The following is a 10377-nucleotide window of genomic DNA, read 5'->3' on the forward strand; positions in this document are numbered from 1 at the left end:
GGTGGATGCAAGTATTCGTTGATTGAATGAATATTGTCCCAGCTGCTCTGCTGAGTCCCTCCATCCACATCCAGGGTGTCCGTGGAGGTGTGCTGCTCAGATGTCTCTCAAGAGAACCTGCTGTGAGGAGGGTAGGTGTATGACCATCTCTGGCTGCTACCCTTTCAGAGCTCCTGAGTGTTCCTGCCAAGGCCGGAGTCCCCCAGGCTGCTCCTACCTAGCCAAGGACTGAGCACAAGGGGGCTCTAGGGATGGGTCCATTTTTCCCAATACAAGACTCCTCCTTTTTTGGTCTAAAGCTCCCTATTGACCTGGTCAAGACTTTCTCAAAGATGCTGTGCCAGTTATCAATGTATTGTCTCTCCACCCCAAACTCACCCCTCAGTGCCTGCTCTAAGATAATGAGCCTGACTCAGCGTTGTCCCCTGTATAGTGAGATGCTGAACTTTGCCAGCAGAGGGTGCTGGAGGGGACAAACCAAGAAGAAAGGAGTCTTCTCTTCTTGGTTCTGGGGGGTGTGTGTGTGTGTTTGTGTGTGTGTATTCCTATATAATCTGCTTTTTGCCCCAAGACCAGCCCTCTCCCTCAGCACACCCCTTCTTACAATATTCCAAATCATTCTGCTCCAATCACTGTGGCCTCCTTGATGTTCCGCAGACAAACTAAAATCCTATCTCAAGATCTTTTCACTTGCTGTTTTGTTTTCTCATTTGCCACCTCGTCTAAGAAGCTTCACCTGCTGCTAAGTCGCTTCAGTCGTGTCCGACTCCGTGCGACCCCATAGATGGAAGCCCACCAGGCTCCCCCGTCCCTGGGATTCTCCAGGCAAGAACACTGGAGTGGGTTGCCATTTCCTTCTCCAGTGCATGAAAGTGAAAAGTGAAAGGGAAGTCGCTCAGTTATGTCCGACTCTGAGCGACCCCATGGACTGCAGCCTACCAGGCTCCTCCATCCATGGGATTTTCCAGGCAAGAGTACTGGAGTGGGGTGCCATTGCCTTCTCTGAGAAGCTTCACCTACCACCCTCCAAACCCCTTTTAACTCTGTCCTTTATTCTGCTGTTTTGTTCCTTCATAGCACTGCCTACAGTGTAACATGCTGTGTACTGTACTGACTTATTCCCTTTTCTGTCTTCCCCACCACGTGCACGCGCGCGCGCGCGCGCGCACACACACACACACACACACACATAAAGAAACGCCTCCTCCAGGAGGCCAGACACTGTGTGTTGTGTTCACTGCTGCATCCCCAGGGCCTGGGTTAGTACCTGGGACACAGCAGATACCCAGAAAGTATTTGCTAATTGACAGAATAAAGGAATGTCTTTACCTCTGCTCAAGCCATTCCCTCCACCTGGAATGCCTTCCCTCTCCCTCCTGCCATTCCGAATCCCACCTATCACTAAAGGCTCAACCCCAACCCCTTCTCCTCCAGGAAGCCCTCACTGATAAGTGGGGTCCTGGCAAGTGGCTTATTGCCCCTCACTTACTGTCCTGCCTAATCTTAGGTATAATGTAGGCTTTATGGCAGGTAGAGACTGTGGTGGAGACTAAAGGCAGATGAGAGCCACCAGCTTTATTGGGGTTAAGGGAGGGGAGGGGCCTCCACAGGCTCTGGACGAGGGCGGAGCTGCAGGGGGAGCCACCGGGATTCCATGTCACTTCTTCCACTCCTTCCTCTCATAGTCCCACCGGGAGGCCAGACCTTGCACGGGGTTGCCCTTCATGTCCAGGATGCGCTGGAGCTGCTGGGCCTTCCACTCATCCGTCAGGGTGATGGGCTTCTTACGGAACACTGCAGGGAAGGAACCAGGTAGGACCCAGGGCATATGGGACCCTGCCAAGCCCACCCCCTCCCACTGAGTCAGGGTGTCCAGGCATGGGGTGGAGATGCCCTGCACTGAGGACCCCTCTCCACTCTCTCCATCCCCCACTAGACTCCCCACTAAAGCTGCACTCCAGGTTCTGTCCCCAGCTTCACCTTGGACTCACTGGGGGAACTGGGCGAGGTCCTTCCTCTTTCTCAGGCTCAGTTTCCTCATCTACTCTGGGACCCAAGGATAGGAGGAGCACTGGCTTGAAGTCTTTTTGGGTCCAAATCTCAGTTCCACCATTCCCTCACTGCGTTACCTTGAATAAATCACTTCATCTCTGAGCCCCAGTTTCCTAACCTGTCAAAAACAAATCCTGTCCACTAGGCTTGTGGAGACTGAATTTGTTAATATTTATAATGCAATTAGCAGAATGCGGGACAGATATTAAGCTCCTAATACATGATAGCTACCATAGCTTCCCTGGTAGCTCAGTTGGTAAAGAATCTGCCTGTAGTGCAGGAGACCTAGGTTCGATCCCTGGGTCATGAAGATCTCCTGGAGAAGGAAATGGCAACCCACTCCAGTATTCTTGCCTGGAGAATCCCACGGACAGAGGAACCTGGCAGGCTACAGTCCATGGGGTCGCAAGAATCTGACACAACATAGCGACTAAACCACCACCACCATAGTTATAATTACTGAGTTTGTTCCAACTTATTGGGAAGCGTCCAGCATGAAATAGTTTCTTATGCTTCCTCTCAAGAAGAAGAAGATGAGAGCGGCCAGTTTTATTGGGGTTAAGTAAGAGGGAAGCATAAGAAACCATCTTCTATGTTGTTTAAGCTCTTGAATATTGGAGACTCTTTGTTACAGCAGCTGAAACAATATGTTGAAAAGTTCATGGCTAATAACAACAATCAGTAACAACACCGTTCATAACTGTGTGCCTGGCACTAGCCAACAGCTCTCTCATTAAATCCTCACAAGAACCCTGAGATGTAGGCACTATTATTCCCATTTTACAGATGAGGGAGTTGAGACCCAGAGAGGCAGAGTCCCTACATTCCAACCCAGGCAGCCATGCTCTGCCCTTTACCCTACATCACTCTGGAGGACTTTTCAAAAACTCGTCAGATGAGTACTAGCTTAGTTCACTTATCAAAACTTGGCTGATGGTTATGACCACAAGGGCATGGCTGAGGACTGTGGCTGGGTGAGGCACTGCCACTCACCATAGACCCGCTGCCACCAAATCAGCAGACCTGTGAATCCACAGAAGAAAAAGACACAGCCCATCACTGTCTTCCACTCGTTGGAGCGTCGGTTCATCTCTGCGAAGGTCTGATGGAACTGGAGCCGGTACACTGGAGGCAGGTGGGCGGAGGGCGGGGGAGGTGCCTCAGATACATCCAATTCTTGGGCCAACTCTTGGCCTCGGGGACTTCCAGCCACCCCCTCCCTGCAGCAGAAGCTGTCCATTCAGCAAATTCCTACTGAGCATCTACTGTGTGCAAAGCATGGCTAGGAGCTGATGCTGAGGCTCGAAGCTCCCGGGGGCACTTCTGGTGGGCAGCACTTGGTATCACACATCCTTCCTGCTTCCGAGAGCCAGACCCCTGCTCTCCCATCCAACTCACCTGCCTCTTTCTGCTCCATCCCCCCAACACCACTCAGTGAAGCCCAGGACTCTCCATGCTCTCCAGCTCCCATATCCTTCCCCATGCTGTTTCCACTGCCTGGCAGCCCCTCCCCCTCACCATCCAAGGCCAGCTGGAACAACCCTTCTTGGGAAAGCCTACCAGGATGCATCTCACTCTCTCCTTTGGGTTCTCACAGCCCCATGAACACACCTCACCCAGCAGCATATCCTCTATTACAGCTTTCTGGGTTTGCATTGGTTCCCCCACTGGACTGGGAGCACCCTAGGGGCAGGAACCCTCCCCATGATTCACTTCTGTGTCCCCAGCATCACCTAGCATCAGGCTGTGCTCAAACAGTTGTGTGAATTAAAAACTGAATGAACAAAAGAATGAATTTCACCACTCAGGTATGCATTTGAGTATTTGGGTGAGGGGGTTCTAGCTGTCTTGGCCAGGGTTTCTCCCTGCCGGCTGCTCCCTAACAGGTCAGGCCCTTCTTTGCAAAATCACTCCCATCCCCACCCTGAGACCTACGGGCCACCTTCTCGGCGTGGCTCAGCTGGGTCCAGCTGCCCTTCTCCTTCTCCTTGAGGGCCCGCTGCTCAGCGTTGAGTTCCATGCAGAAGGGCTCCTCGGGCATGGGGTAGGAGCGCTGGGCATGGTAGTTAGTGTAGGGGGGCATCTTCTCCTTGCCGTGGGCTGTGGGCACAGGAAGGAGCTGAGATGAGGCTGCCCCTGAGACATCCCAGCACCAACCGTAAGATTAACAAAGAGGGTAGCACTTATTGCCGGAGAAGGCAATGGCACCCCACTCCAGTACTCTTGCCTGGAAAATCCCATGGGCTGAGGAGCCTGGTGGGCTGCAGTCCATGGGGTCGTTGAGGGTCGGACACGACTGAGTGACTTCACTTTCACTTTTCACCTTCATGCATTGGAGAAGGAAATGGCAACCCACTCCAGTGTTCTTGCCTGGAGAATCCCAGGGACGGGGAGCCTGGTGGGCTGCTGTCTATGGGGTCGCACAGAGTCGGACACAACTGAAGCGACGCAGCAGCAGCTGCAGCACTTATTGAGCACTTAAACTGTGTGCCAGGAACCATGCCAAGGCCTTTGGGCGGGTTGACTCTGGCTTGGCATGGCTCTGAGACAGTGATATTAGTCTCATCTTACAGAGGAAGAAACTGAGTAGCTAAGGGACTTACTGAAGTTTGCAGAGCAAGAGGGAGCTGGGCCAGGGTGGCAGTTCAGCCCCTCTGGCTCCAGACCCTGTGTCCTCTGGGAAGATCTGGGGTGGGGATGACACATCAGGCAAAGGCAATGGGCGGGGAAAGGCTCGAAGAGATGAACCTGGGATGGCAGTTGGGAAACTGCTCCGCAAACTGGAAAGTACTAGACCTCTGCCCTTAATGAGTGGTCACGGGCATGGCTTTGGAGTCGTGAGACCCCAGGTCCACCCCGCCCCAGCTCCGACAAGCCCGCTTTACCTCACTGTGTTCCACGTCCTCACCTGGAAAGTGGGGATAGTAAGTAATCCTATCTCACACTGTTGTGGAAGCTTCAAGTTCATGCCCGGGGCCCGAAACACAAAAGTTACACTGATAGAGGTTGGTTTCACGTCTCACTTCCATGCCTGGAAGCTCTCCCTGATAGCCTAGTCCTCAAGGGCTCCGTGTGAGTGTCCAGAACAAGGCTGGGCCCTAGAAGAGTCTCAGGAAAGCTTCTTCTGTTTACTGTCACCTGGGATGCCCTCCAGGAGGGCATTGGTACCACCTTGCCCAGAGAGCATGGGAACTGCTTTGGGAAAAAGAGTCCCAGGTCTGGGACCGTTTGATCATCTGAAAAAAGGAGATAATGGCACAGTGTCCACTTCACGTGGCTGCTATGAAATCCAAATGTGTTAATCTGTGCAAAACATCGATCCCAGCTCAGGGCACACAGTAAGGGCTCAATAAATGTTATCTGTTATTCTCCAGAGGATCAAGAAGGCCCGTCTAAAAAAAAGAAGGCCCGTCTATCTGGCTCAAGTCTCCCCTTCTTTAGGCCTCTTTCTTCCAACTGGCTTGGACACAAAGGTCTGGAAGGTTCTGTCAGCACCCTCTGCCTCCGGACACAATGGCCTTAGGAACCTGAGGTACAGGCGTCAGGCCCTGAGAACACTTCGGGGGAGGGGGTTGCTGTCTATATCCTGGATGAACGTGGCCCCCCACCAAGGACCAGGATTATGGGAAATGGTTCAGGACAGGCCCAGACCAGCATGGAAGGAAGCGGGAGCAGCCTGCACACAGGACCCCTGCCCCAAGCCCCAGAGCTAGGCAAAGGAGGACATGTCCACGTCTTACCGGTGCTTCCTGGGCTGTGGATCCCTCGAATTCCAAGGCCCCCTTGCCTCAGGGTCAAGCTCCAGGCAGCTCTGAAGGTCATCTGGGACATGGTTTGGGGTGAGTCTTGCCCCCACACTGCCCTCTGCCCTTCCCCTCAGGACCAGACAGAGACACAGGGTTTACACAGGTGTGGTGACTGGGAAAGGCATGGTCTCCAGGATATCAAGGTCATCTCCAGCCCCTGCCCCCTTCTAAGTTTGTATGATGGGGGGTTGATGGGGCTTCTAGACATTGGGATCCCCCTCCTGGGGCCTCAGTTTGTCATCTGAGAAGTGGGACGAGGCCTAACTCTTGAATCAGGGCCTGAACAGTTTGGATCTGGGAGCCTCAGTTCTAGTTCCAGCCTCAGGTCACAGTGGGTGGCTAGCTTAGACAAGCTCTCTCAGCTGTTTGCCCCCCAGAGGAAACAGGGTGGGAGTCCAGGTCGGGAGGGAGCAGTTCCTGGGATAACTGTCTTGCTACAGGGCCATCTGCCAAGATCTCCTGCAGATGGCTTGCCCTCCCCCTCTCCTCCCGCTGTAATTGGTTGCCTACGTGCCTGGAAAGCCTGCTCTGCTGGACCTGGTGGGAGAGAGGGACAGGCGAACCCAACCCCCCCATCCCCAGGGAAAATCAGGATTTGGCAATCTGGGGTGGCAGGGGGTGAGGGGGCTGTGAGGAGGAGATTCAGAGGGGGATAAAGACCAACTTGGTCAGAGATAGGAAGAGGGGGCACACATCTGGGGAGAAGAAGAGGGTACCCCACTTCTGGAAACTGAAAGGACCCCTACATCTAGAGAGAGAGAGAAGGGCACCCAATAATTAGATAGAAGGTAGGGTGTACCATATGTGGAAAGTGGACAGACACCCCACATTTGGAAAGGAAAGGGTCCCCATCAGTGATAAGTGGGTGACAGAGCCCCACCTGTGGGGAGAGGGAAGGAGTAATCTACATTTGAGGAAAGAGATAGTGTCCCATATGTGGACAGAGGAAAATTCCCCTCACCCTTGAGCTGCCAGTAGCCCTCAGCCCCCAGATCATCCTCCACAGCAGTGACCCCACAGGTCCTGACGGGGTGATGAAAGCCAGATTCCCAGCCGCATCCCCCACTGGCCGGTGTTTGGGCAGCTGAGGCTCTCCCCAGCCACTCACTCACCTTGCGGCTTGGAGAGAGCCAGAACGCGACCCAGGTCTGCAGAGCAAGCAACAGAGAACAGGCTGCAGAGGGACTGGATCGCTGGCGCCTGCCCGGGGCCCGCCCCACAGCCTTCCCCAGGGCCGCCCCTGCGTGGGAACGTCCTGCCTGTGAGCGCCCAGCCCGCGTCCCTGGGGGCTCCCACCCACAGCCTGGGGAGAGGGATTGCACAGTGACATTGACACCATGCCTCAATTTCCCTGCCCATCCGGGTCTGGCCTCTGAAGACCACCAGCTGATAGAGCCCTGGGTCCAGGCAACTATGTGTCCTGGACTGGCCCAGCCCTCTGAGCTGGTTGTCCCAGGAACTGGATCTTCTTGCCTTCACACTTCTGCTCACTGCTGTTTCTTCTACCTGGAATACTCTCAGAGGGCTTTTGAGGACCCAAGTCTTGCCAGCTTTCGAGCGCAGACCCAATGCTTCCTGCTGCAGGAAGCTACAAGGATAGAATTTGGGGATGGCCTGTGGTATACCACCTGGCATTCATGCCCCCAATCACAATGACAGGTGAAAATGCCTCCCTCTGGGGTTCAGCTCTTAGCTGTGTGACCTTTAACAAATGGCTAAACCTCCCTGAGTCTCTTTGTGTAAAGATTAAATATGTCAATAGAAAAGCATCAGGCACATTTATTCCAGGACTGTTTATTAAGACCTGTTAGAGCTGGCATTATTGGCTATTGTTTAAACGTGTGAGGATTTAGAGAGAAACAAAAGTGAACACAGTCCTTGCCATTACAGGGCTTACAATCTAGTTCCAAGTAGAGAGAGGCCTGGACAAAGACCCAAAGGCAGAAAAACACAGATGTGTTCATAGAATAGAGAGAGAACATCTTGGTCAGATTGTAATGGGTAAAGGAGAAAGTTGGAGAGAGACTAGAACACCAAGCAGGGCTTTGGAAGTCATGGTGTGGATCTCAGATTTTATTTTAAAGACGGGAGGCCAATAAAGGTAAAAGGGGGAATGATGTGGTTACTGGAGCAGAACATGAGTTCAGTAAATGTGGCTTGAGATTGTTAGAATACTGATGCTGGACTGATGGATGAAGGCTGTGAGTCCCTTCTGTGGCCTGGGGCCAAAGCTTTCTAGGTGTCCAAGCTCTGGTCCAGTGAGGTGTGTGGAGGACCCACCCATCCATCAGGGTTCCTGTAGCCCAGTGAGGCCATAGCGACCCACTCTATCCACTGCCTGGAAGAAGGGGCTTACTGCTCCAGAGGCAGATGAGCCTTGAAGAGAGAGATCCTCCAGTGGGCAGGATGCAGGCCCCCTCCATTCTGGGAGATGAGAAGGCAGTGTGGGAGTCTCCTGGATGTCTGCGACCCCAGTGCCCAGGATTGGCCCTGCTTACTCCTGGAGACTGCTGCTCCCCCTTCCCCTTGATCAAGGGGATTCCAGAGTTGAGAGAACCCCAAGAGGATCACCTCACCTCTTGGATGCTGTCAGGATGTCCTGAAGAGTAAGCCTAAGGACAGAAGAAGAGGGAAGACCCGCCTTCAGGCAGCCTGGGGAGGATACACTTGGTGTCTCATCAGAACTTTCCAGGCTGGTTGCACTGGAGTGAGTGGCTGATGTGTGAGTGGCAGCTCTATTGCTGCCTCAATGGCAACCAAGCAGCGCCATTTCTGAGCCTGTTTCCCCAGAGCTCACAAGCCTCCCAAGAGAAGTCATCTAGAGAACTTGACCCTCTGTTCTCCTCTACCATCTCCCACTCCTGCCTCTATGGGAACTCCAGTCTCCAGATGTGGGGTAATGTTGTGACAAAGAACATCTGTTTGGGAAGCTGGCCCCAGGGCTGAGGGTGATGGGGTGATGGCAGGCTCCAGGCGGCTCAAGGTTGACATAGGGCAGCAGGACCTTCTGGGGGGTGATGCCCAGCAGTGTCTCAAGGCCTGGAACCTGGGAATAGTCAGACTCTTCTGTAAAACAGATCTCTTGGAGGTGTCAGGGCCAGGGAGTAGGAGTCCTCCCTGGGAACCTTGGTGGGCACAAGGCGGGCTCCAGGTAGAGTATTACAGCCCACTCAGGGCAAGGGGTCCTCTATGTAAATGCAGGCTGAGATTTCGGAAACAGCTGGAATGGGAGGTGAGAGGCTCTGCGGCTCCAACCCTCCCGGGGGGAGCCCATATTACAGAAAGGAACAGCTCTCACTCGATCAGATTCAGGGAGCCCCTGAGATTCTGCCCAGACACAAAGACCTGAGCCACGACCTCAGTATCCCATTGGTACGACCTTCTCCCCTCGCCCAATTCAGACTTCATGTAGGACCACCTTCATTCTCCCAGCTTGGAGGAGATACAGAGAAAGCACCCGAAGGCGAAAATAAGGAGGGCTGTTGTGTTGGACAAAGCGTCGCGGACTCGTATTCCCAGCCCCATTGGGAGCTCCTGGAGCCGATTGAAAATGGGGAGCCTGAGACGAGGAAGGGCGCGGGACGAGGCCAAGGACTGGGCGGGATATGGCGGGTAGCCGGAGCCTGAGAGTAGGAGTGGACCGGGTTTATCCTTAGGGGCGGGGACTGAGAATTAGAGGGGGGCCAGGGAAGAGCAGGGGCGGAGGCACTAGGTGGGTGGGGCCAGCTGGGTGGGGGAGGGGCCAGTGAACAGAGAGGCGTGGTCACGACAAACAGCCTATCCCTCTCCTTCTCTCCAGCTGGAATGCCGGCTGACGTGCCAACTCCCAGCAGACACTGTAATTCAGGAACTCTGAGGCCTTCAGGGCCCCGGGCGGCTCCGGGCAGCAGCTCAGGCCCGGAGATCGTCGATCGAAGACCCGGAGATACACCAGGAAGCAGTCTAGACAGCGCTTCTGCAACTGTGGACAGGCGGGCCGGGTCTGAACCGACGCCGAACCAGGGCTACCACGGGGACAATCGCTAGTGGCGGGTTTCCTGGCCCTAGGAAAGACCCACGTGGTGCAATCGGAAGCAGGTGAACGCCCTTGGCTGGATTTCATTGGGACCGGTGGCCTGGAAGATCGAAACCTCCTTCCGGCAGGTCTGATGTCTCTGCACTACACCTGGTGCATGAAATACACGAAGCCCTATATGTTCAGCCGGAAGAGCAATTCCTCTCAGGGTTGCTGGGAAGGTGTTTGAGGCCGACCCCAAGGGACCATGAGGTTGTCACTCATGGCCTCTTGGCCCCACCCACAAGCGGCCTTTATTCCAGGTCCCGCCATCTGTCTTGTCACTCACACTGCTCACCTACGCCCGTCGTCTCCTCCCTCCTTCCTCGTCCTGGAGCTGCCAGTCATCCTTCCCCGGTCCCTCGAGCAGTCTTCGGGCCCGCTCTTCTGGACTCTACCTCGTAGGCTAGCATTCCACCAAATGACGCCCTGTCCCAGCCGCGTCATTTATCCCTGGCGGTGCCC

The 10377-nt window shown here is 54.4% G+C and overlaps 1 protein-coding gene across 1 annotated transcript; it reads right to left on the reverse strand.

The window, feature by feature from the left end:
* Nucleotides 1-1555: 1555 nt before the first annotated feature.
* On the reverse strand, nt 1556-7056 carry LOC104989916. The gene is made up of 5 exons (XM_010841753.1): nt 6971-7056; nt 5793-5874; nt 3988-4152; nt 3046-3177; nt 1556-1794 (listed from the first exon to the last, which is right to left on the reverse strand). The coding sequence occupies exons 2-5, from the start codon at nt 5872-5874 to the stop codon at nt 1658-1660; spliced, it is 516 nt and encodes a 171-aa protein (XP_010840055.1). The 5' UTR covers nt 6971-7056; the 3' UTR covers nt 1556-1657.
* Between the last annotated feature and the right edge of the window lie 3321 nt (nt 7057-10377).

This window comes from Bison bison, unplaced genomic scaffold (assembly GCF_000754665.1).
Source record: "Bison bison bison isolate TAMUID 2011002044 unplaced genomic scaffold, Bison_UMD1.0 scf7180017864167, whole genome shotgun sequence".
Taxonomy (NCBI): domain Eukaryota; kingdom Metazoa; phylum Chordata; class Mammalia; order Artiodactyla; family Bovidae; genus Bison; species Bison bison.

Bases quoted from the DNA above. Each gene is read 5' to 3' on its own strand.
- LOC104989916 (XM_010841753.1), bottom strand. From the start codon at position 5,874: ATGACCTTCAGAGCTGCCTGGAGCTTGACCCTGAGGCAAGGGGGCCTT. The intron at 3,178-3,987 runs GTAGGTCTCAGG...ACCTGCCTCCAG, and splicing joins CCACGCCGAGAAGGTGGCCC to TGTACCGGCTCCAGTTCCAT. The intron at 1,795-3,045 runs GTGAGTGGCAGT...CCTTCCCTGCAG, and splicing joins TTGGTGGCAGCGGGTCTATG to TGTTCCGTAAGAAGCCCATC.